Source organism: Alexandromys fortis, unplaced genomic scaffold (genome assembly GCF_014885135.2).
Source record: "Alexandromys fortis isolate MF-2015 unplaced genomic scaffold, M_Fortis_MF-2015_v1.1 scaffold_225, whole genome shotgun sequence".
Taxonomy (NCBI): domain Eukaryota; kingdom Metazoa; phylum Chordata; class Mammalia; order Rodentia; family Cricetidae; genus Alexandromys; species Alexandromys fortis.
This window is the reverse complement of record NW_026068119.1, coordinates 1596285-1623090: the sequence shown is the minus strand read 5'-3', so window position 1 is coordinate 1623090 and position 26806 is coordinate 1596285. Positions and strand designations below refer to the sequence as shown.

At 39.5% G+C, this 26806-nt stretch overlaps 1 protein-coding gene across 4 annotated transcripts in view; it reads left to right on the top strand.

Annotated features, from left to right (window-relative positions):
* The first annotated feature begins 12721 nt into the window (after positions 1-12721).
* Mpp1 (MAGUK p55 scaffold protein 1) overlaps positions 12722-26806 on the top strand; it is a 29624-nt gene continuing 15539 nt past the window's right edge. For 2 of the 4 annotated variants that reach the window (XM_050124950.1, XM_050124949.1), the window contains exons 1-5: positions 12724-13038; positions 13973-14002; positions 21650-21793; positions 22077-22155; positions 25344-25429. In XM_050124950.1, coding sequence (XP_049980907.1) covers positions 12937-13038; positions 13973-14002; positions 21650-21793; positions 22077-22155; positions 25344-25429 — 441 coding nt within the window. In that variant the 5' untranslated portion in view covers positions 12724-12936. Of the gene's footprint in view, positions 13039-13972; positions 14003-21649; positions 21794-22076; positions 22156-25343; positions 25430-26806 lie in introns of all 4 variants that reach the window. The other 2 variants (XM_050124953.1, XM_050124952.1) reach the window with 2 other exon arrangements.

The window sequence follows — 26806 nt, the reverse complement described above, 5'->3', positions numbered from 1 at the left end:
TATAGATTAATAGATTATCATCTATAATCATCAAGCTTCTAGACATCTTATTTAGGTTTTCTAGATGTACAGAGATATATTTCAGATGGATAGTTATTCTTCAAACCTTTCAAAGACTGACAGAATACGGAATTTAAAATGTTTTAAAAGCTTAGGACTCTTCATGACAATGAGACACATCTGCTCCTGGCAGCACCAATCTGTTGCTGGAGCTCCTTCCGCTCCTTCAGCCGCTGAGATACCAGCCCATTGGGGCGTGGTCTCTCTCCCTTTAAAAAAAGCGGCCACTTCTCTCCTCTTGCTCTCTGGCTTCCAGGTCCACTTCCGGTGATTAGGCTCCCTTCCTGATTGCACAGAGGGCTGTTGTCTGGGACAGTGATCTGTAAGTTTTTCCCCTTACATAAATAACCATTCTATTAATCATAATTCCAAACTGTGTGGGATTGTTTGTGATTTACACCTTCACCAATCTACTTCAAGAGGATGATGGGAATCAAAGAGGCTCCTTATGGAGTTGAAATGGACATGCAGGAGCCACAAGAAAAATGACTGCTGAACTTGCCTAAAGAAGGTGAGATGGTCCTTCAGGGTTCCTGCTTCAGGACACAGAAGAAAGTGACTGACAAACTGCCAATATAGGCAGAACTGTATTTGAAATTTCCTGCTTCACGGAAAAGTTTGCTTTACTATGGACCTATAGGCTGAAGATGGATGACCCAATGATACAGAAGAACTTTTGTTAACTGTCCAGGCAGTGAGATGGGTCTGACAATTCTAGAACTTTTAAAGTTGCTTGCAATGCACATCCTGTTTACTTAGGAATATTATATCCTTCTAGAGTTTTTGATAGAATTGAAGAATAGATAGTTACAGTTTTCCTTAGTTATGATAAAATATAAAGTGGATATAAACATTGTAACTAGAATTATTGGCTGGTAACTGTTTTGTTGTATATAATCTTATTATTTTTAAGTTAAAACCTTCCTTTTTATTTAGACAGAAAAGGGGAGGTGATGTGAGATACCTCTCTGTATGCTGTGAATACCATTGGTTAATAAAGAAGCATCTTTGGGCCTATTGCAATACAGAATAGTGCAAGGTGGGAATTCCAAGCAGATAGAGGAGAAGAGAGTAGGTGGAGTCAGGGAAAAGCCATGTAGCCACTGGAAAAGAAAGATGTCGTCATCTGGAAACTTGCCAGTAAACCATGAGCCTCGTGGTAAAATATAAAATAATAGAAATGGGTTAAAATGTAAGAGCTAGCAAGGAATATGCTAGAGTCATTGGCCAAGCAGTATTTTAATTAATACAGTTTCTGTGTGGTTATTTTGGGCCTAAGCATCCAGGAAATGAACAAGCCGCCTCCAACTACACCCTCATACACATAAAATAATTTTTCATTAAAATAAAATAATTTGGGACTCACTGTATAGCTTTGACTGGCCTTGAACTCACAGAAATCCACATACCTCTGTTTCTCAAGTTCTGGAATTAAAAAGCATGTGCCACTAAGCCCAGTTTAATATTTCAAATCTTAAAAATAATATTGGGTTAATTCCTTGGTGATTTATTTTGTATATGAGACAAGATACTGCTCTTTGGCTTTGGCTGACCTGAAACTTACTGATGTGGGAGTGTCATATATCAATCTGTTGATTTCATTGGTTAAGCAATAAAGAAACTCCTTGGCCCTGATAGGTTCATAGATGGGAGGAGGAAACAGAATGGAATTCTGGGAGGAAGAGGAAGTGAGCTCAGAGGCCATGCTCCCCTCTCCCGGGTAGATGCACGCGATGTAGCTCTGACCCAGGATGGACTTAGGCTAGAATCTTTCCGGTAAGCGCACCTTGGGGTGCTTACACACATTATTAGAAATGGGCTAGTCCAGGTGCAAGAATTAGCCTAGAAGAGGCTAGATAGAAATGGGCCAAGCAGTGTTTAAAAGAATACAGTTTGTGTGTTGTTATTTCGGGCATAAGCTAGCAGGCGGCCAGGGTGCTGGGGACGCAGCCCGCTGCTCCTAATTACAACAACTTACTATGTAGACCAGTTTGGCTTTGAACTCACAACAATTCCTTATCTCAGCCTCATGTGTGCTGAAAATACAGGAACAAACCCTACAGGTTCATTCTATACGCAGGATTTTTTTTCTTTGAAGGTGTATTTCACCATATTACCAGACTTCACCAAACTTGTAGACCCAAAGAATCTTCCTTCCTCAGCTTCTTTAGTATCTAGATATGCAAATACATGTCACAATGCCTGGAATTCCTGGCTTTAAAAATATTTAATTATGCCATTTATCTTTCTGCTTTGTGCCTCCAATTTTTTTGTAATCCTTTATAAGTAAGATATACTTATTGAATAAAATATGAGTTTTTTGAGACAAGGTCTCACAATGTACCCCCTGGCAGGCCTGAAACTCAATATATAGACCAGAGTGGCTTTAGAGAAATCCTCCTGCTTCTACTTCCCAAGTGCTGAGATTATAGCCATGCACCACCAATACCTGGCATCACTGTGAAATTATACATATGTATAAATCCTTTAGATCATATTTTCCCCACTCAAAGTTAACTCCCCATTTTTTTGTTCCTGCTCATACTCATATTCATATCCCTATTAGTTCTCTCTCACACACACACAAGTCAATTCCACATGAGTGAAATATGAAATACTTGGTTTTCTAAGTCTGGCTTATTTGGTTTAACACAATGATCTACATTTCTGTCTACTTCCTGGAAAAAAATGACAAGATTATAATTAAATAAAGTCAAACATTTTCTTTTCCCATTCACCCATGGGTGTGCCCCAAGGCTGCTTCTATGAGTTTGCATTATGAATTGTGCCACAACAAACATGGGTATGTAGGTATCTCTACTGCGTGCTGTTGTTTGAGTTTTTCTGGGGAAACCCAAACAAACATATATTCACTCCAGATAACACCAATAACAAACCAAATAAACAATCTCACCTTCATTAGCTTGGTGAACTAACTTATTAGGATTGCTTACAGGAGTATTGGTGTCTTAGTTAGGGTTTCTCTTGCTGCAATGAAACACCATGACTAAAAAGCAGGTTGGGGAGGAAAGGGTTTATTCAGCTTACACTTCCACATTGCTGCTCATCACCGAAGGAAGTCAGGACAGGAACTCAAGCAGGGCAGGATCCTGGAGTCAGGAACTGATTGATGGCAAAGCCTCAGAGGAGTGCTGCTTATTGACTTGCATCCCCTAGCTTGTTCAGCCTGCTTTTTTTTATAGAATCCATGACTACCAGTCCAGGGATGGCACCACCCCCAACAGGCTGAACCCTACCCATGGACCACTAATTGAGAAAGGCCTTTTAGGTGGATCTCATGGAGGCATTTCCTCAATTAAGGTTTCATTGATTCGGATTTGTATGTCAACTTGATATAAGGTTAGCTAGCACAATTGGTAAAAGGTTACCTACAGGAATGTGGCTAACTCAAATGTAGGTGAATCACAGAAAAGCTCACTTCAGCATGGGTAATTGTAATGGCATTTCATTTGTATTTCAATAATAAAACTTGCCTAAAGATCAGAGAGTAAAACAGCTACACTGGTCAGCCTTAAAGCTAGGAAGTGGTGACACATATTTAATCCCAGTAGCCACACTAGTTGCCATAGAAACCAGGAGGTGCATGCCTTTAATCCCAGTGGTGCACACCTTTAATCCCAGCCCTAGAAAGGATTATAAATGGGAAGAGACAGATCTCAGACACATTCTCATTCTGATATTCCTGGCGGAAGAATCATCATTTCAGATTAAGGTTGAGGTAAGAGCCAGTAGCTGTCTGCTTTTCTGGCCTTCAGGTTGAACCCATTTCTCTCTCTTGAGTTTTTATTAATCATGCTTCAGGTAATCACTCAAAAAAGCTGTATATCAATAGCTCCCTGTAAAACTTGTAAAAAGCCTGGCAGGTGAGTTTCTCCTCTGTAACAATGGTTTACTGCTTATATAACCTTAGAGATGGGTCTTGTAAACCTTGTTTCAATTTTCGGTGACTTTTAAGGTTTTTTGTTAACTTCCTGAGTCTTCCTTCCTCTTCCATATGAAAGATAATGTATCAATTCAGAAGAAATTTCTATACAACAGATGCTAATGTTAATTCATTTGAGTATGTATTCTTTTGAAGAATATCCATAATGATTCCCATAGTGGGATGCACCAGTCTACATTCCAACCAGCAGTGGATGAGAGTTCCTTCCCCACCCCCCCCCCCGCCCCCCCCCCCCCCCCCCCCGCCACAACTTTGCCAGCTTTTGTTGTCATTGATTTTCTTTATTTCTAAGATTTGCTTTTATTTCATTTACATGGGCATTTTACCTGCATATAAGTTTGTGCACCACATGTGTGCAATACCAGCAAGGGCCAAAAGGGATGTCAAATCTCCTAGAACTATAGTTACAGAGGGTTTTGTGTCACCATGGAAGTTCTGGAAGTTAAACCCCAGCCTTCTGCAAAACAATCAGTACTCTTAACTGCTGAGTCACCTCCTAAGTCCCTTTGCCTATTTTTTAGATTAGTACTTTTGCTTATTAGTCAGTATGAACTCCTTTTATAATCTATATACTAACATTTTGCAAGATATCTTGGGGGGGAATGTCTTTATTTGAAGATTACATTCTCACTCTTGGCATGATTTTTTAAGTTTTATTTTATTTTATTATTTATTTTTTTTTGTTTTATTTTTTGAGGCAGTATTACTCTGTGTAACCCTAACTGTCCTCGAACTCACTCTGAGGACTAGGCTGGCCTCCAACTCAGAGATCTGCTTGCCTCTGTGTCTAAGTCCTGAGATTAAAGGTATGTGCCCTATCCCATGATATTTTTTTAATGAGAAGTATTTAATATAATAATTGTTGCTTTTTGGTATTTACAAAATCCTTTTAACCACCAAAGACATAAAAGAATTGTAACATATTACTTTTCTGAAAGTTTTTAATTTTGCCTTTCATGTTTATATCCTTAAGCTACTTGAAATTAATGTTTTGTAGTATGACTTCAATCTCATCATTTCATTTTGTTGAAAGTTATAATTTTCCACACATGAACTTTGAGCTGAACTTCTGTACCGAAAAGCAGTTCTAGGAATCAAGAATAGCAAATAGTTGTCATAAATTCCAAGAAGCAATAAATTCCAAGGAGCAAAAGCAGCTTCTGAACAATGACTACCTTGAACTGAAGCCAGCCAACCATAAAAGGCATGGAAATGTTAAAAGACAGCTGTGTGAGTACCTATCCTGTTCTCTGAGTCAGCCACCTTGCCCTCCAGTACTTTTCCATTCTCACCTTTGCCCCAGGAAGCATACCAGCTAATTTTTGCTCAAGGAGTCACTATGTATTCAGTCCTTCCAACTACAGTAGTGTGGATCCAGTATTTGCTTCACCCCTAATTAGTCTCTGTTTCTGTTTATAAATGAGTACCTAGTATGCCTATTACTACTCAATAAGACTATTACTGTTCAAAGCCACATCAGTTATATTGTCAAGTGTCTGAATATGTGTAATATATTTCTAGGCTCCTCTCTTCTATTTCATTGACTCACTTTACATGCCTAAGCCACACTCCTTTCATTGCCATACCACAAGGCACTACAATTTAGAAGATTGGTTCTCCAACATTTTCTCAATGGTACTCTGGCTATTCTACTCATTCCACCCTCTCTGATTCTCTCTCCCTCTATTCTATTTCAATTTGAAATTTGCTTAAATTTATGTTATGCATTTGAGTGTTTTTGCCTGAATATAAATATATGTATCATGTGTGTGCCTATACCCTTGGAAGCCAAAAAGCGGTGTCAGATCCGCAGCAATGGGATTTATGCATGATTGTGAGTCACCATGTGGGTGCTGGTAACTGAACCTAGGTCTCCTGCAACAGAAAGAAGTACCACTACCCAGTGAAACATATTTCCAGTTCCGCTTCCTTTTATTTGTTCTATGTGATAGTCTTACTGTGTATTCTAAAATGACCTTGAACTTATGGAAATCCTCCTGCCTCAGTCTCCTGAATGCTGGAATCACAAAGATGTGCCACCATAACTTGGCTACTTTGACTATTTTTGTTTTATTATAATTCCATACATATAAAAAAGAAATTGATAAGTTCCATAAACTTTCCAGAATTGCATTGACTCTGTAGAATAGATTCAGCTCTGACAACTTGAAGAAATAGAGTCTTCTAAATTATAGACAAATTATGTCTTTATTAATAACTTCCTTAATTCTGTAGAGTTTTATACTTCTCTTCATGAAAGATAAGTGTATAGTTCACTAATCCCTTGATAGTTGACTGTTTTAGATATTACAATGAAGAGGTTGTTTTAATTTTTAAGATTTGTTTTAGTTTTAAGTGTGTGTGCATGTGTGTGCATGTGTGTGTATATGTGCCCTCAGAGTACAAAAGATGGTGTTGGATTCCCTGGGGTTAGAGTTGCAGGCACTTGTGAGCAATCCTATGTATGTACCAGGATCTGGACCAGGTCTTCTGGAAGAGCAGCAAGTATTTTTAACTAGAGCCATATTTCTATTCCAATAAATGGTATTTCTTGTTTGTTTCTTTGGTTGATTATTTTTTTTGTTACAAGCTATTTATTCATAGTATTTTATTACAGTATCCTGAACGGATGAAGACAAGCTATATAGTGGTGACTGTTCATTTTAAATGGGTGAATTTTGTAGTATGTAACTATCATCTGTTTTTTTAAAAAAAATGCTTATTTCGGGGCTGGAGAGATGGCTCAGTGGTTAAGAGCATTTCCTGCTCTTCCAAAGGTCCTGAGTTCAATTCCCAGCAACCACATGGTGGCTCACAACCATCTGTAATAAGGTCTGGTGCCCTCTTCTGGCCAGCAGACATACACACAGACAGAATATTGTAGGCATAATAAATAAATAAATATTTTAAAAAATGCTTATTTCATAAAAATAATGCAATTTTGTTTTAAATTGCATTCCACATCATCAGTGTGGTTGAATGTTTGTGGTGGTTTGAATAAGAATGGTCCCATAGGCTCATATATTTGAATGCTTGGTCATCAGAGAGTGACACTACTTGAGAAGGATTAGGATGTGTGGCCTTGTTAGAGTAGGTGTGGCCTTATTGGAGGAAATGTGTCACAGGATGTGAGCTTTGAGGTTTCAAAAGCCCAAGCCAGTCTCAATGGCTTTCTTTCTGCCTGTGTATCCAGATGTAGAACTCTTAGCTATTTCTCCAGCACCATGTCTGCCTGGGTGTTGCCTTTGTTCTCTGCCATGATGAATGACAATGGACTAAACCTCTGAACTGTAAGCAAGCTCCAATTAAATGCTTTCTTTTATAAGAGTTGCTTTGGTCATGGTGTCTTTTCATAGCAGCAAAAGAGTGACTAAGTATCATTTCCACAAATAATATGGGTTTACAAGCTCTCCAGTAGTTAATATTATTAAGTTTTTAATTTGGTAATGAATGGAAGTACAACAGCATTTTATTATAATATTAATTTGCATTCAATCCATGTCTTCATGTGTATATTGGCTATCTTAGTCACTATTCTATTATTGTGAAGAGACACCATGACCAAGATAATTCTATAAAGAAAAGCATTTAATTGGAGACTGACTTACAGTTTCAGAGGTTTAGTCCATTATCATCATGGCAGGGAGCATGACAGCATGCAGGCAGGTGTTGGCGCAGTAGATGAGAGCTACATCCTGATCAGTAGACAAAATGACAGAACGATGGAACATGGCACTAGGTCTGACTTTTGAAACTCCAAAGCCCACCCCCAGTGACATACTTCCTCAAACAAAGCCACACCTACTCCAGGAAGGCCATACCTCCTAATCCTTCTAATCCTACTAAAAAGTTCCACTCCCTGGTGACTAGCCATTCAAATATATGAGCATATCGAGGCCATTGACTGTGTGTATTTTCTTCATTGTGAAATGTTTATTTATGCCTTTTGTCCACTTCTTTACTGAACTGTGTTTTTCTTGTTAATTTGTAGTACTTTTGTTCCCATTCCTACCAAAGCCCCAGTGACAAACCAAAGTTGTAGTCAATGGAAGTTCTTCATGGAAAACCAAGGAGAGAGGGCCACTGATTAGAGCAAAGAACCCACACTTGAAAGCCTTTATCCCACATGGATGATGGCTTCTCCATAGCCACACAGATGCGTCTTCATTCTCTTAACTTTCCACAGTTTATATACACTAGTCCCTCCCCAGGAACCAGAATAATTAGGACAAAGTTGCATACAACTTATTGAAAGCAATGGCTGAAAACTCAAGTGAGAGTCATATGACCTCCCATGTGCCCTTATTCTATGAGGAAAGGTTTACAGTTAACACATCCAGCTATGATGATCTTTTGATAGCAGACACAGATGAATTAATGAAGATGGTGGCTCTTTGGTTCAGAGGATAATGCTGTACAACATCTTTATAATTCATAACAGGAATCCTCTGTTGCTTTTATGTATTAAAAATACTTTCTGCTAATATATATCAAGTCCTTTTTTGTTGACAGAGTTTTCGGTCCTGCCCGGTTCTGCAGCTGTTCAGTCCCAAAGAAACACACAAGGACCTACACTAATTATAAACTGGTTGGCCTATTAGCTCAGGGTTTTTATTAACTAACTTTTATATCTTAAATTAACCTATAATTCTTGTCTGTGTTAGCCACGTGGCTTGGTGCCTTTTATCAGTGAGACATTCTCATTTTGCTTCCTCTGTGTCTGTCTGGTGACTGCAGACTGAGCCTTTCCTCTTCCTAGAACTCTCCTAGTCTTGTCTCCCCACCTATACTTCCTGCCTGGCTACTGGCCAATCAGTGTTTTATTAAACCAATACAAGTGACAAATCTTTACAGGGTACAAGACTACTGTCCCACAATACTTTTCATCATTATATTTATTATATATTTTTGTGTGTCTACATGTGTATGAGAGAAACATACAGAAATAGAGAGGTGTATGCATCCTTATATGTATAGTTTCATACATGCATGGTTATACAGAAAGGAGGATGACCTATGTGTTCTGGTCTATTGCTTTTCACCCTATTTTCTTAAGACAGGGTGTCTCACTGAATATGGAGCTATGCTGACAGTCAACAGATCCTATTATTTCTTTCCATAGCTCTGGGGTTATAGGCATGTGTGGCCATGACCATCTTTTAAAGTGGATGTTGGTAATTCAAATGCAGGTCCTCCACCATCAATAGGTCAAAATAGCAGACCACAGAATGGGAAAACTCCACATCCGTCAGAGAGTTAACATCTAAAATATATAAAGAACTCAAGAACTAGAAACTAGACATTAATAAATTAAATAATCCAATTTAAAATGGGGTACTTCTCAACAGAGGAATCTCAAAAGGCTGAGAAACACTTAATGTTCAACATCCTTAGTTGCTGGTGGGAGTACAAACTTGTACAGTCACTTTGAAAATCAATATTACAGTTTCTCTGAAAATTGGGAATTGTTCTAACTCAAAACCCAGCTATACCACTCTTGGACATATACCCAAAGGATGCTCCATCAAACAAGCACACTTGCTCTACTATGTTCATAGCAGCTTTATTCACAATAGCCAGAACCTGGAAAGAACCTAGAAGAATAAATAAAGAAAATGTGGTACATTTACACAATGGAATATTACTCAACTGTTTAAAAAATAATGACAGCAGGAAACTTGCAGGCAAATGGATGGAAATAGAAAAAAACTGAGTGAAATAACCCAGACCCAGAAAGACAAATATGGTATGTACTCACTTATAAGTGGGCATTAGCTGTTAAGTAAAGGCTAATCCAAAAACCCAGAGAAGCTGAGTAACAAGGAGGGCTCAAAGGGGGTTGAATGGCTCTCCCTGAGATGGGGAAATAGGAGAGATTTTGATAGTAGACTGGGGGAAGGTGGAGATGGGAACAGGGTGATCAGGTGATAGGGGAGTGATGAATGGAGAGAATACTGGAAGAGACTACTGGAATTGAGGGGCATTTGAGAAGCCATGTAGAAACCTAATACAGTGGAAACTCCCTAGAATCTACAAGAATGACCCTAGGGAAGTCTCCTAGTAATGGGGGATATAGAGCCCAAATCTGCCATCTTCTATAACTAGTCAATTCTCCCAGCATTGGGACTGAGATATCAAGCCAGTACAAAACCTTCAACCTACATTCTGTCCTGCCTGCTCAATACGCTGGGCTAATTAGTGGCACAGAACTTGTGGGAGTGGCCAAGCAATGACTGATCCAACTTGAAGTCTACACATACCATGAGAGGTAGCCCACACCTCACACTGCATGGATGCCCAGGAACCAGAGACTGGTTATCCCAGAGACTCAGGATAGAACCAAATATCACTGACACTTAAAAATGTCAGCAAAAATGATTTCTAGTGATATTCTGCTATATTCATAGATCAGTGCCTAGCATAATTGTTCTCAGAAAGCCATCATCCAACAACTGATGGGAGCTGATACACACACCCACAGCCAAACACTAGAGGGAACCAGGGGGGAATCCTTAGGAAGATGAGGAGGAGAGGAAGGATCATAAGAACCAGAGGGGTTAAGAACGTCAGGAGAAAACACTCACAGAATCAACTAACCAGAGGTCATAGGGACTCAAATATACTGAAGTGGCAATCACAAGCACTCTATATGGGTCCTAGCTAGGTCATCTCCATATATGTTATGCTTGTGTAGCTGTCTCTGAGTCTTTTTCCTGCTCCTGGAACCCATTTCCTCCTACTGGATTGCCTTGTCTAGCCTTGGCGAGTGTTTGTGCCTAGTTTTACTGTAACTTGTTATGCCATGTTCAGTGCATATCCCTAGGAGGACTGCTTTTTTATTTTTTTTTTATATTATTATTTTTTTTTGGATTTTTGAGACAGGGTTTCTCTGTAGTTTTTGGTGCTTGTCCTGGAACTAGCCCAGGCTGGCCTCGAACTCACGGAGATCCGCCTGCCTCTGCCTCCCGTGTGCTGGGATTAAAGGCGTGTGCCACCACTGCCCGGCATGCTTCTTTATTTTTTGAAGAGAAAGAGGAGTGAATCTTGGGGAGAGGGGAGAGAAGGTGGGGATTGGGAGTAGAGGAGGGAGAGAAAACTTCAGTTGGTATGTAATGTATAAAAAAAAGAATTTATTTTTTAAAATAAAATAAGAACAGTGGAAACAAAACAAAACAAAAACCTCAGATCCTGATGTTTGAACAGTAAGTAATCCTAGCCAATGAGTCATCTTCCCATTCCCTTATAGTTTAAGGATTGTTTTGTTTTAAGAAAGTATTTGATGCAGCACAAGTTGGTCTCAATTCACCCTGTAGCAGAAGATGGATTTAAACTCAAGATCCTCCTGTATTTACCACCCAAGTACTGAGACTACAGGTATGTGCCAGTATGCTTGGTTATCTTTTTTTTTTTTTTTTAAAGAAGTTCTTATTTCTCCTTATTTATTTATTATTTACATTTGGAGACAAGGACTTTGTTTCTTAAGCTGCCTTCAAACTCACTATGTGGCTGAGGGTGACAATGAATTTCTGATCCTCTTACCTCTACCTCTTAAATGCTAGGAATATATATTAGAATGGTGTTTTTTTGGTTTTGTTTTTATTTTGTTTTGTTGGTTTTGGCATGCTGGCTAGGCAGTCCACTAACGAGGTTCAATCCCATTTGCATATCACATAAAGCAAGGTCCCAATTTCATCTTTTCCAGTTCCATATTCAGGTAATAAAAGACCCTCTTTACTCATCTATTTTTATTGTTTAGTACCCTTGTATATGTACACAGGTGTGTTACAGGGTTGTCCATTCTGTAACATTGTTTGATGTATTCTTTCTCTGAACCAATCTCCCCTTCTTCCTTCTCTCCTCCCCTCTTCTCTTGCCTTTCATTCTTTCTCCACCTAAAACTAGTTCCTCTAGGCATATGGGTATGGTTTAAATTATTAATAATGTGAACTCATGGTTTTAAGGACAGGGTTCCCAAGGAGCCTTTAGGCCCAGTAAACATTAATTTTGCTCAGAAAGCCTTTTATTTGTCTCCAGGGCATTTGGATGTTTAGGGATCTTACTCTGATTCTTAAAAATTGTTTGTTCCATTGGCTTTGGCTGATTCCTAGAAATTGTGTGGCATCAGCAGTGAGAGAGTAAGTAAAAACACTCTTGAGGCAATCCCATCTTTCATCACTGAACAGCATACACCGATATAAATGATGGCACCAGCAGCACAGGAGCGTAAAGGCATTTTCACAAGTCTAAACTTGAAAGGTGTATTGGCCTTGTGACCACACTGATTTAAGAGCCTTGAATCTCGTCAACCCCCTGTATCCTTCAGGCTTCCTTGGAAAGCTGGCTGGTTCCTGATGGTCCCAGCTAACTGGATATAAAATCAACTCCTGGGTTGCCTTAGCTAGGAACCAGGGGCCTGCTGGTTGCAACTCATGGATAGTAAAGGGGCAGCAGATGCAGTAGCTGAACGTTTCTGGATCTGCTCCGGTATTTCAGGCCTGCGGGTAAAAGCGAGACGGAATTCCACCTTCTACAGCTGCAGCCTGCGCAACTCGGGCCCGCAGAGGCGTGGCAAGAGCAGAGCGTCCCAGCAGCCCTAAGGTACGCCTTCTCCAATCGCTAGGCACGAGAAAGGCCAAGGCGTGGGTGGGCTTTGGGGCGGGCCAGGGCGGGAAGTAGGCGGGGCGTGGGTACTGCTCCACCCAGTCCTTCTGGCTCTTAGCCTGCGGGGTTGGGGCTGGCGCAGCTCTAGTTCCTTTCCTCCTCTGCCGCCTGCGCTGCCTCAGCCGCCTCCGCGGCCTCCGCCCGCCTCCGCCTCAGTCTCCCACGCCTCCGAACAGGCCGCGGTTACCGGTTTGCGATTCCCGGGCTTAAACTCTACAGCTCCAGTGTCCCAGTGTCGGTGCTCCTGCGAGATGACGCTCAAGTCGAGCGAAGGCGAGGGTGGGAATAGCATGCGCACCGCGCTCTCGGACCTCTACCTGGAACACTTGCTACAGAAGCGCAACCGACCTGAGGTTAGCTGGACCTCTGGGGTCCTCGGGGTTCGGGTTGGGTCTCGGCTCCAGGCCTTTCCATCTACTTCTGGATTTGTCCTATCCGTAGCCTTGTTCCTGGGTGATCTGCCCCGGAGGACCTGATCTTGAGTGTCCTGTTTCCAGGGTGGAGGCCTTCGCTTTGGGCCGAGTTCATACTGAGATCTGGGTGTGGTGAATAGTTGTCTGGGGCAGCCCTCCTAGGTGAAAAATTCCAATAGGCTGGCCAGGACCAAATGCTTACTGAGATCAAAGAAAACTTGCTCATGGATGGTAACAGAAAGACTTTAAGAAGAAAAATGAAAGACTTTAAGGAACACATCCAAGAGAAGATCTGCCTGGTTGGTTGTTGATCATTTGTGTTCAGTCTCACAGACATTGTGAAAGCCAACTTCGTGCTCTAAAGAACTCACCCTGTGTTCCTTTGCATTTCATTTCAGTAGGTCCCCTTGTACTTCGTTGTAAATTAGTGTACCTTCATATTCCAGTGTTAAACAGTAAATAACTACTAATCTCCGGTGTCAGAGGCGCCCAGAAGAGGCTATGGATTATATTCGATGTAGCAAGTCTTCCTCAAATTCAGTAGGTTGTAGTGTGAACCCTGCTTACTTCTACTCCTTAACCCTGCTCCCTCTACTTTCTAGTCCCTTCTGGGAGATTTATTGAGTTGCTTACGGTACAGCAAAGCCGGATTTGTGACAAGCAGGTACAACATACATTACTTAAACAAAATGTTCAAAGAAAATACTAGGTGAAACTGAGAAAAATATTTTGGTTGTGATTCTAGTCTTTAACGGCTGAGCCATTTCTCCAGCTCAGAAACTGGGAAAAATAAAACCAAAAAAGCTTTGCAGGAATGGTACCTTGAGCAAAAAAAACCCTCTTATGTGTTTTGATCACCTTTTTTTTTTTTTAGATGAAGGGAAAAAAAGGAAAAGAAGAATTGGTAAGAAAAGAAAATGTGTTTATGACAATTGTATTCTGGTTCCCCGATTCTTTGTTTTCTTTTCCTAATCTCTGATGTCATTTAAACTCCCCCAGCCAGTTTTGGGAGTACGGTTATTTAATCTTGCCTTTCTATGCTCCACACCCACGGTCCTCTTTTAGTAACCCTGACAGAGCAGTTCACTGCTTAGGGGAAGAACCTGTGCACCAATTAAATGCCAGGAAATTTTATCTTTCCTGCTGACAAGTAGGAAGACATTTTGCTTTTTGTTTGTTGTTTAAGGCCTCACACTGTAGTTCAGGCTAGCTTGTAACTTTATTTATTGTCCTGACAGGCCTTGAACTCCTGGCAATTCTGCCTCAGTTTCCAGAGTGATGGAATTATAGGCATGAGCCAACAAGTCAGACTTCAGGACATTTTTAATTGTCACAACTAAATGTATTTAACTTTTTACAGCAATGAATTAGCAGACCCCCAAATGTCATGACTACCGAAAGAAACATCTGTTCCTGATGTTCTAGTTCAGTGTCTTATCAAAGAGCAAAGAGCAGAGCTTATGTGGTAAAACGCTAATCTACTTAAGCCTCTGTGACCACAATAAAACCAGATTCCTATCTGTAAGGTATCTAAGTCTTACCGGTTTTAAAAATTAAAGTCATAAATATCCTGGAAGTGAAGGACAGGAAAGGAAGAAAACAGACAGATCATACTAAGTAGTGAGAAAATTGGGGTAAATACTAAATAATTTTTAAATGACATTTTATTTTCTAGTATACATTCTCTGAAAACACAGACTTTGAATGGAAATATCCCATTCTCAAATGAGACAACCAGACCCAAGAAGGTGCTCTTTCTTTGGTAGAATGATAATCAGGAGTAGATTCACTGACCATGCTGCTCCCTTCTGACTCAGCCAAGACTTGCTTTCTGCTATTGTACATGGAATGTATGGCATTGAACCTTGGTGGTTTTGTATAGGCTATTGCATTTTGCCTGGAGTACTGTTTGCCCTGTACATCCTGTATTCTACAAAATGCAGGCTTCAGCAATGCTGGGCACTCTGCAGTGTTTCACAGGCCCCTACACCTCCTTCAGAGGAAACATCTGTAGCACAGTTCAAAGGGCAGAGACAGTTTCTCAAAGGAAGTTGAAGTTTAAAAAAAAAAGATGAAAATAACTTGGCAGGGGTGGGGGCAGGGGTAATGGGGGTGAATAGAGGAGGGACAAATATAGTTGACTTTCTCATTTAAAGTAATTGGCTTCAGAACAAGTGGCAGTGAACTAGTGAGCAGAGGAATGAACAAACATTTGTTCAGTCTACTGTTAGGCCCTCTGCCAACTGCTTCCACATGGAGAACTTAGAATGCCAAGTCCAAGGAGATGAGTGACCCTAAATACAGAAGAAGAACCTAGGAGAACCTTAACACCACCTGCCAGTCTTGTGTAGACTGAGCCCATCTGATGTCCACAAGTACCCACTATTCACATGGACATAACTGTTTCACTTTGTGAGGGGAAAACTACAATAAAAAAGCTAGAGAAGCCATGAAACTAACAATTCCCTAAGGAAGTATAGAGCTTAGAACTATTTAACTATAAATGAAAAGACCTGGAGACACGGGAAAGCCCAAGAATCAGGATTTTTCTGGCAGGTATTGTCTTAAAATCATACATTAACTAGAGCTTTGTTTCTCAGGCACTAAATACATATATCAATCCAAAGGCCACATGTTTAAAGGTCCTTGACTGATTTGCTTATCTGTCCAGTGCACTCTGGACATCTGCACAGGCTTCTTCCACTGAAATAAAACAGGAAACACAAGCAGCTCCATTCCACCTAAAACACTGAACTGTATTTCCAAATACTTGGCCCTTGGTTTCTGCATAGCCATTAGACCAGTGTTGAGATTATGTATAAAACAACATTCATCAAACCATTTCTTTGTTTTTATTATTTGTTTATTTGGTTTTCTTTTAAGATAAGGCCTTACTATGTAGCTTTAGCTGGCCTGGAACTCACTATGTAGACCAGGATAGCCTCAAACTCAAAACAGATCTGCCTGACTCTGCCTTCAGAGTGCTGAGTTTTAAATCATACCTTTAATCCTACCATGCCTGGCAGTTTTTGTTGTTTGTTGTGTTTTATTTTTTAAATATCATCTCACTGTATAGCCTAGGCAGATTTCAAACTCTTGGCAGCCCTCCTTGTCTCAGACTCCCGAGAGTTGAGATTACAAACCAGCACCACCAGGCCTAGCTGATTAAAATTAAATTCTTAGCTGGGAGGTCATGGTGCATTCCTTTAAACCCAGCATTCGGGAGGCAGAGGCAGGTGAATTTCTGTGAGTTCAAGGCTAGCCTGGTCTACAGAGTGAGTTCCAGGACAGTCTCCAAAGCTACACAGAGAAACCCTGTCTCAAAAAACCAAAAAAGAAAAGAAAAGAAAGAAAAATTAAATTCTTGTCTCTACTTTGTGATCCATATTTTGAGGTCAAAAAGTAATGTTTACAAACCATTTGCAGTAAAATAATTCATAAGCCTTAGACTCCAGGAGTTAGTTAAAATAGAAGCATGGGATTCAGAGTTCAAGAAGAAAACATGATACCAGGACTTGTTTTGTAGCCCAGGATTGTCGCAAGCTCACTTTGTATTCCAGGTTACCCTCAGACTTATTCTTCTGCCCCAGCCTCCCATGTGCTAGGATTACCATGTGGTAGGTGCTACCATACCCAGTTTATAAATAAGACTTTATTGAAACTATATAATAAATTTTGAAACTAGTTAGAATGATATTTACCACTTCTCTTTCAAAATTAGTTTAACTATTCATAGATAGGTCTATGACCTTCCATCATGTTTATAATTTTAAAAGACCAAATTGTCTAGAGGTAATTTGACTTTAACTTCAGCGGATCAGGTAAGTAAAACCACTTGACATCTGACACCAGCCTCTGCTGCAAAGATATGTAGTCACAATAAAGAAAATTATAGCTAGAAGGTGGTGGCACATGCCTTTAATTCCAGCACTCAGGAGGCAGTAGCAGGCAGATCTCTGTGAGTTTGAGGCCAACCTGGTCTACAGAGCGAGTTCCAAGACAGGCAGGGCTACACAAAGAAACCCTGCCCCCCAAACAACAAAAAAAAGATAGAAAATTTGTTACATTGCCTGCATTTACAATATGTTCTTTATAACTTTTTTAAGATTTGTCTGTCGGTGAATCCAAAAATGTGAAAGTCAGTGATTTTTATCTTGTTGTAGTTGGTTGCTGAACTAATGTTCCAATTTTTCCAGATCCCTGATATTGTTTGGAATGGCAAGATGTTATCTAGCTAAATTCTTACTTTTCCAGCCTTTTTTTGCAGCTTAAGGTGGTTGTATGGCTGTGATCTGGAGCTCTGGCCTATGAGATAAGAAAAGCTGTTCTCTGGAGAAGTTCTGATCTGGGTCCAACTGACCTGGCCCCTCTGCCTTCTTGCCTTGAAAGTGGAGCTGATCCACAGAGTCACAGCTTTTGAATATGTTTCCAGCCCATGACTCCTTTCTTGGATTTCTGACCTCAGACTGATGGTCTGTGGAGCAGTATGGCCCTTCTTCTTAGCTAAAGACTTGAGTGATCAGTGACTGTGCCTTTGCCTCCTTTCTGTCTTTTAGAGAATTATTGAATGAAATCTGTTATCCTTGGTAATGCTTTAATGTTTTCTCCATGGGTGATATGAAAAGTGTGTGTTCTCTTTCTATTCCCACTTTGTTCTAAAAACCTGGGTGTGGTGGTGTGTGCTTATAATCTTGGTGTTTGGAAGTCTGAGTCAGGAGGATTGTGATTCCAGCCCCCTTTGAGATACATAATGAGACCCTGTCTCTAAAGGTTCAAATAGCTAGGCTAAGAAGTAAGGGAGGATGAGATCCACATAAGTAGTCAGGCTGCCAACTTAAATGGGAATTCTACTCATGTCAGAAAATTCCATCTTGCCAGTTGTAGAAAGGAATGTTGTTTTGAGAACTTGGTGGGAACAGTAGAGCTCCGTTTTCCTGAATATAAATTAATCATTGTGATATAAAATGGAGGGATACATGAGGCTTTGAATGCTGAGTATTTTCTTTAGTGACATCTTTTAGTATTACTAGTATGTCAGCACTCACAACAGAGAGCTATACAGTAGCATGGTAACCATAGCCCACATTTACCAACTGCTTCTAAGTATTATATTAAGCTTGCAACCCAGTGAAGTCATCCTGTTACTATCCTCATTTTACAGTTGAAGAAACAGAAGTGCAAGAAGGTCAAGAATCCAAAGTTACCCAGCAGTTAGTAAAAGATCCAGAAATATAATTCAGACAGTACGTTTTTCTGTTAAGTGATGTGTTCTAGGTTTTTAAGTTCTACTTAATATATTATTTTGCTAAATTATTTTATTTATTCATGTTTTTTTTTTCGAGGCAGGGTTTCTTTGTATAGCCCTGTAGACAAGGCTGGCCTCGAACTCACAGAGATCTGCTTGCTTCTGTCTAAGTGCTGCAATTAAAGGATAAATCTAAATTATTTTCTTAAAATAATTTATACACATAGTTCATAATTTGCAAGGTGTTGTGAGTAAAGTCAGCTCATGAAAGCAATTTCCTTCTCACTCCGTCTTGTAGCCAACAACTTTCTCCCTTTCTCGAAATAATCACTGTGCCTTCCAAAGATTATTTGTATGTTTCTAAGTAAATGTGAATACACTAATTTTTTCACTGTTTGTGGTGAAGGTAGCATAATTATCTTCACATTGTTTTATTTTTCACGTAAACAGTTTCAAAATTATCTCTAAGCCCCCTTGTCAGGGTTACATGGTGTCTTCCCACACAATGACTATACTGCCACTGGATTGTTGTTGTAGAGTACCTCGGATTTGTGTGAAGTTCTGTGTTGCTAAGTTAATTTTCAAACTACAACCTTTTCAATAGTGTTACAACATAAATGCCATATGACCATGTCATGTGAGTTTTGGACATTTTAGCTGCAAAACAAAGCAGTTTCTCTTTCTCAACACTTCCCTCATCTGAGGTTACCCATACCCAGTAAATGAAACTATTTCAGTTCTCCTTGTCCTTTCCATTACAAAGGAAGCAGTAAGTTGACAGTTTTTGAAGAGCATACCCATGTTATAAGTCATAACGTCTCGCAAGTTTCTAGGCAAGACCTCCTTGCCCCTCATCTTTCCACCCTTTTCCCTCTGTGCATGGGCGGGCCGCTGAACTTATTCCAGCAGTGTATACATTCCCACATAAGACTTCTTTCTCCCAGAAAAGTGAATGGCAAGATACACTTTTCACAGCTCTATTTATTGAGAAGACCTTCCACATCTCCCAGTGTCCTTGAGGGCTACCCCTGGGTGTGGCTAGTATATAGCTGCTCTTCATTTTCAGCTTGTATCCACATACCAAACTCATACTAGTTCTTCCTCCTCTGACTTGCTGTGTTGGTTTTGATTTAATATTTTATGTACAAACATTTGTAGAATAAGAAAGGTAAAATATCTTCAAATTACTCTCAAGTAATTGAAACTTTAAATTGTATGACATTAAAAAACAATGCTACAAGACCTATACAGGATTGAGTCCATCAGCATTTCTTTGTGTATATATTAGACCCTCCCTGTGGGTCTGTTGGCGGTTAATGATTACTGAATGGGTGGTGTAGTCATTAGTAAGCTGCTCTCATCTGTTCTTATGCAAATAACTAATGAAATTCAGAGGAGAGATACCCCAATAATATTTTCCCAGTTTATGTGCCTACCTGCAGGTACAAGAGTTCCAGTTCCATACCTAATGGCTTGCCTTTTTACGATTTTTTTACACCTTGTCTCTCTCTGTGTGTTATATGTATACATGCATACAATTGTGTGCAACCATGCACTAACACAGAAACCAGATGTCTTGCCATAGCACTTTTTTTTATCATACTTTCTCTAGACAGGCTCTCTCACTGAACCTAGAGCTATACTGGTAGCCAGTAAGCCATGCTGGTACTCCTCTTTACCCCAGACAGCTGGGATTATAGATGGCCTTACTGGGCTTTTTATGTGGGTGTTGAGAATTTATACTCAGGTATTCATACTTGGACAGCAAGCACTTTTACCTACTGAGCCATCTCCCCAGCTCCCTTTTCATTCTCCCACTCTTTTAAAGTATTTATTTATAGTTTATAGGTGTTTTCAGCTGTATATAAGTTTATACACCACCTTTGTGCCTGGTGCCCACAGAGGCCAGAAGAGGGTATCAGATGCTCTTGAACTGGAGTTACAGGTGGTTGTGAGCCACTATGTAGGTTCTGGGAACCAAACTCAGGTCCTCTGCAAGAGCAACAAGTGCTTTTAACCACTGAGCTCTTTCTCTAGTCCCCCCTTTTACTCCCTTAATGCTATTCTTCACCAATATTATATTTGGAAAAATTTAAACTTACTGAAAAGATGAAAAAAATTATCATTATGGCTTCTATAATTGACATATTGCTTTATTTGCCTTAACACATATATCTACCTAGAACCACCCATCTATCCACTTTTTTTTTTTTTTTTTGCATTTGAAGGCAAGGTGCAGATGTCAGGATATTTCACCCCAAAGAACTTCAGTATGTATATCACTGCCTAGAGTTCATATTTTTTCATGAACTTCAGTATGATGAACTTTAGTATGTATATCACTGCCTAGAGTTCATATTTGTTCATGGTTTTTTTTGTTTTTGTTTTGTTTTGTTTGTTTGTTTGTTTGTTTTTTAGTTTTCCAAGACAGTTTTTCTGTGTAAAGTCCTAGAACTCTGATTTGTAGATCAGGCTGGTCTACAAAAAGAGATCCACCTGCCTTTGCCTCTGACTCCCAAGTGCTGGGATTAAAGGTGTGTGACACCACTACCTAGCTTGTTTATGGTTACTTTTTAAGGTAAATTTTAAATACAGTAAAATGCAAAAATCTTGAGTATACTATTATACACTATCATGGCATCAAATATTACCAACATCCTAATTCTCTTATGCCAGTCCTTTCCCTTCAAGACAACTACTGTCTTAATTATTTACAATAGTTTTGTTTATTCTAAAATCTTACATACATTTTATCATATTGTACATATTCTTTTTAATAAGACTTCCTTTATTCAACAGGTTTCTGAGTTCATCTCTTTTATTTTGTAGTTTGACTTCTTGTATTCATGAACAACTGGCTTGTGTGTTTTCCTGTGTGTCAACATCTGTGTTGTTTCCTTTTGGGTGGACTATTGGGCACACAAACCTGCTATGTACATCTGCAAACAAGTTCCTATGTGGACAGAGTTTTTTTTTATATTGGATTAACTCCTAAGAGTAGGATTGCTGGACCATAGAGTAAGTGGGTGTTTATGTTTGGCCCTTTGCAATTTCTGTACTATTTTGCATCTCAATAGACAGTTGTAAGCTGTCTTGAGGGTGTTGAGAATTGAACCCAAGTTCTCACAAAGAGCAGCCAGTGCTCTTAACCACTGAGTTTTCTAATCCCTCAGAATATTTTTAATAAAAAATCATTCCTTTATCTTAAAGAACTGGGTTTTCAAAGCTTTTTAGTTTCTAATTACAGATAATTGACTGTCCATGGGCCTTTGCTATTTTATCCACTAATCTGTTTTCATTTGACAGGCTGCATTGAATCAGTTGAATGTTGCCACTGAGGACATGTACACCAATGGGTCTACTGTTCCAGGTAGCCCTGCCCATTCTAAAGGGCAAGAGGCAAGGAAAGTACGTCTCATACAGTTTGAGAAGATCACAGAGGAGCCCATGGTAATTTCTTGTTCTATTGTCATTCATCATTTATTCTCTACTAGTGAAATCATTGGGCCATAAAACTGCCAATGGCCACTCATTTGTACAATCTGCCAGCTTCACTGTTTTTTGTCCCCATCTCAAGTTTCTTTCAAAGCAAGCAAGCTTCCTGCTTTTTTTACTTGAGAACTGACCCTGATATAAATGGAAATGGTGTTCTCTGCAATTTTTTAGATGCTTTCAAGATTATCCTCAGAAAGGGCTTAAAACAAAGCTTACTGTTCCATTGCCTTTATTCCAGGGAATTACTTTGAAGCTGAATGAAAAACAGTCATGTACTGTGGCCAGAATTCTCCATGGTGGCATGATTCATAGACAAGGTACTCTGGCAGGGAGGAGGGATCCTAAGTCTAGTTTTATTCTGGGATTAATTATTTACTCTCTATTCAGTGGTGTGGGACATGAAGTTTATAGTCCTCAAAACTGATATCATTTTTGTGAAAGTGCCAAGAGATTCTTTGAGTTAATAACTGACTCTTTAAGGTGGGCATGGTGGCAGATATCTTTAATCCCAGTACTCAGGAAGCAGAGGCAGGTGGATCTCTAAGTCAAGACAGGCTTGTTCTACAAAGTCAGTTCCAGGACAGCCACAGTTACACAGAAAAAAAAAAATCTTGTCTTAAAAAAAATATACCCAGCCGGGCAGTGGTGGCGCACACCTTTAATCCCAGCACTTGGGAGGCAGAGGCAGGCAGATCTCTGTGAGTTCGAGACCAGCCTGGTCTACAAGAGCTAGTTCCAGGACAGGCTCCAAAACCATAGNATATATATTGGGTAATATATATAATATATATATTGGGTAATATATATAATATATATATTGGGTAATATATATATATATATATATTACCCAATCTTACTCTTTAGAAAATTGCATGGTAAATCTTAGTATAAACTACTCAGTACCACCATCTCTTCCTCTGTACCTTCTTTTTTTTTTCTTTTGGGTTTTCAAGACAGGGTTTCTCTATGTAGCCCTGGTTGTCCTGAAAATGACTCTGTAGACTAGTACTGCTGTCTGGGGGACCAGCCTCCAGCAGCACAGACAGGGCTTTGACAGGAATCCATGGAGTCAGCAAGTCTAAACTTTCTGTCTGAGGGACGTTAGGGAAAAAGACACTCACAAACTCTCTTGATGGTTTTATTCTTTCTTCTTCTTTATTTTCTCTCTTTATTCTCTCCCTTTATTCTGTCTCTCTCATCTTATGTTGTTTTATAGCCTTTATACCCCAACATTTTCCAGGCAATACAAGAGTCAAAACAGTCGCATTCCATTTCTCAAGTGAATGAATATAGGTAAAAAACTTGTTTTTATCTCCCTCATATGATTCAACATTTTATGTATTACAGGCAAAAACCAATTTATCCCAAGAACCCACATACATTCATACCCAAGCAACTTGTTATAGATTAACCATGTGGCCAGCAAGGTCTTTTACTGTCAGGGTGCATTTTGCAGTTACAAAGAAAGGGCCAATTACTTTATTACTTATCTTTAAAGGTAATCTTATAAGGAATCTTAAAGTAATCACAAACCTAAACTTTTATATATGAAAAAGAATCATTCAGCTCTACTTTAAATCTTTAGTGTACATATCCATTCATTAATAGTTTTTTATATCAGGAGATCGAGGACACACATGGGTATAAGGAATTGTCATCACCTTTGGTCATCAACCAAACCTTACAAGGAGAATACGTCAGCCAGTAATAATTGGGCTGCTTTGTTCTTATTCCCTGACTTTAAAGAGTTCTGTATTCAACTAAGTGCCTTTCTAAAACTTTAGATTGTCTTCTTGGGTTTTCCCCTCAACGTTATTTAACAAAAATATCTTAGTCTAACTTCATTATTTTCAAAGCTTTGTTTCCGCTGTGATGCACTCCGAGACCTGTGAACACATCTCCCAACATTAAGGTTAAGAGAATTTAAGCTAGCTGGGCTACTGGGACTCAGTGTTAGTCATTAACTTGAGCTACAATCCATGCAGCTCCTTAGGTGAGACTCACAGACCCTGGCTGTGAAACATACCCTTGTATTTATTTTTATTCACCAAAACTCTGTATAAGCTATCATTGTTATTATCAAATTAGACAGTACATCTTGAGGAGGGGTCATCTTGATAATCCACAGGTAAAAATGCCCAGTAGAACGGGATGTTTCTGAGAGATATTACTATATTATAGGCTGTGGAGATCTCCCCACGTCCACTCACACCATGCTAGATACCAGAGAAAGAGAACCACAGCAAACATGGAAAGGCAGAGCAGAAGCAAAAGACATTCCAGGATCTGAAGTCCAGTGGCCTTGCTTAAACAAGATTGGCCCATCAGGGGATTCCCTTCTGCTGGGCTGACACCTGGAACTTCAATTGTAACTCGCTGCTCCTCTGGCATGGCCAACAGCAGACCCTAACCCTAATCATAACCCTAACCCTTTTATGTTTTAATATGGTTTTTTTTGTTTTTTTGTTGTTGTTTTTTTGTTTTGTTTTGTTTTTAGTTTTTTGAGACAGGGTTTATCTGTAGCTTTGGAGCCTACCCTGGTACTTGCTCTGTAGACCAGGCTGGTCTCAAACTCACAGGGATCCACCTGTCTCTGCTTCCCCAGTGCTGTGATTAAAGGCATACACCACCACTGCCTGGCCCTTACTATATTTTTTGTTTGTTCTTTTTTTTTTTTTAATTCAAGGTAACATGACATGAATTTGGTAACCAGCCTTCACATAGAATTTTAACATTGAATAACCATTTAAAAGCACATTGGAGGGCTGGAGAGATGGCTCAGTGGTTAAGAGCTTTGCCTGCTCTTCCAGAAGTCCTGAGTTCAATTCCCAGCAACCACATGGTGGCTCACAACCATCTGCAATGAGATTTGGTGCCCTCTTCTGGCCTGCAGTAATACACGCAGGCAGAATGCTGTATATATAATAAATAAATAATTTAAATAAAATAAAAACACATTGGAGGTTTAGTTTAACAATAACAAAGAAACATTGAACCTAGAGGCTGGAGATGGCTCAGTGGGTAGGAACACTGACTGTTCTCCCATGGGACCAGGATTCAGTTCCCAGCACCTACATAGCAACTAACAACTATTACTCCAGTTCCAGGGCATCTGACACCCTCACATAGACATATAGGCAAAACACCAATGTACATGAAATATAAATAAAATTAAAAAAAAGAAACATTGAACTCATTGGCTAATAGTCTCCTGGAGTTGGCAGCTGTTCTAATTCCAGGAATTCAAAGATGAGATGCTTTTATGAAGCTCTTGGATGACTGATATCAGGAAGGACAAGGCAGTATTGAACTGTCCTAGATGGATTCTGAACCATATTTGTTTTTTATCTCTCTTAGTTAAATATTTCTAATAACTGAGTTTTATTTATTTTCTAAAATACCCTAGATTGTGGTTCCTTTTGTGTGGTATTCTTGAGCTATACTGACAGCTATTGTTTGAATTTTTACTCTTTTGTACTTGAGTTTTTTGTTTGTTTAATGGCAGGCTCTCTTCACGTGGGGGATGAGATCCTAGAAATCAATGGCACAAATGTGACTAATCACTCAGTAGACCAGCTGCAGAAGGCAATGGTGCGTATTTTCTGTACTAGATAAAGACTGTCTTCTGTGTTCATGAAGGGTTAATGGGCACTGGTGTCTATATCTCATTTCTCTGCAAAAGCATGGTTACCTTATTGAGAAGGCTGTTATCACTTCTGATCTTCTGTCCAAGAAATGATGTTTCTCTGCTTTAATTTAGTAAAACTGCAGAGCAGGGCCAATAACTGAACATCAGTCTCATAAAATGACAAGAATGTTGTGCTGGGCATCTAGAGATTGTGGTGTACTGTATTCTTGCTCTGGCTTTGAGCAGGTGGGTTAGCTTCATTCAGTCTGTATTCTCAGAATCTTTTATGTGCAGTATTGTGCGTGGTGTTTGGGCTGCCTCTCCTGTTTGCTCTTCCTGACATTTTGCCATCTTCTTGATTTTGTCTTGTGCTTTAACAAGCTGATTTTAATGTCTATATCAGTTGTGCTTCAGTGGATTCAGCAAGAAGTTAGAAAAAGGTATTTATGTCCCTATTCTTACTTGCCAAACCTGCTCCTGTAGGTACCAGTTTCACACAGGTGTGGACATCCTCAAAAGATCCAGCAAGAGAGAGAGTTCTTCCTGAGGATATGCATACCTGTATGAATACATCTTTCCTGAAACTCTCTAAACTTCCTTTTTGAATATGCTACCTAATTATTACTGGATTCCCCAGTAATATCATAGTTAGTAACAAGAGTGATGCCAGAAAAAAATGACTCTTCAAGTGGGTCTTTGATACTGGCTGCTTGTAAATGAGCATATGCTAAGAAGATGGTACACTAGAAAAGAGCTGATCATTCTAGAGAAATCTAATTCTTATTAGAAAAACATAAGCTAATATGAAACCATAGAAAATAAATAAAAAACTGTTGGCCAACAACTTTGAAAATATGCTTAATTCCTATAGCACAATTCATTCTAGGCAGGCTTGGAGTCAGTGGTCCAATGCAGTAGAAATATATAGTATATACATACTATGGAATACTTACTGTTCTGTCTTATACAAGAAGGAAATCTCATTATTTGTTACAACATGGGTGAACCAGGAGGACATTGTATAAACAAGCCAGACACAGAAAGACAAAGGCCACACGACCTCACTCATGTGTGAGATCCAGAAAAGCCGAGCTCACTGGAGTGGAGAGTGGAGTAGTTAATACTGCAGGCTGCGGAGAGGCTGGATAAAGGGGACACATTCACTGTCAGCTAAGCACACACACAACAGCTGTGCTATCAGAATGACTACAGATAACACATTCAAACCAGCCACAAGAGAAGGATGAAAGCTCTCATCGTAAAGAAACAGCAAATGCTTGAGACGAAGGGTGAGCTAAGTCATCTGAGCTGATCAGTAGAGAGTCAGTACCAGAGCGTTC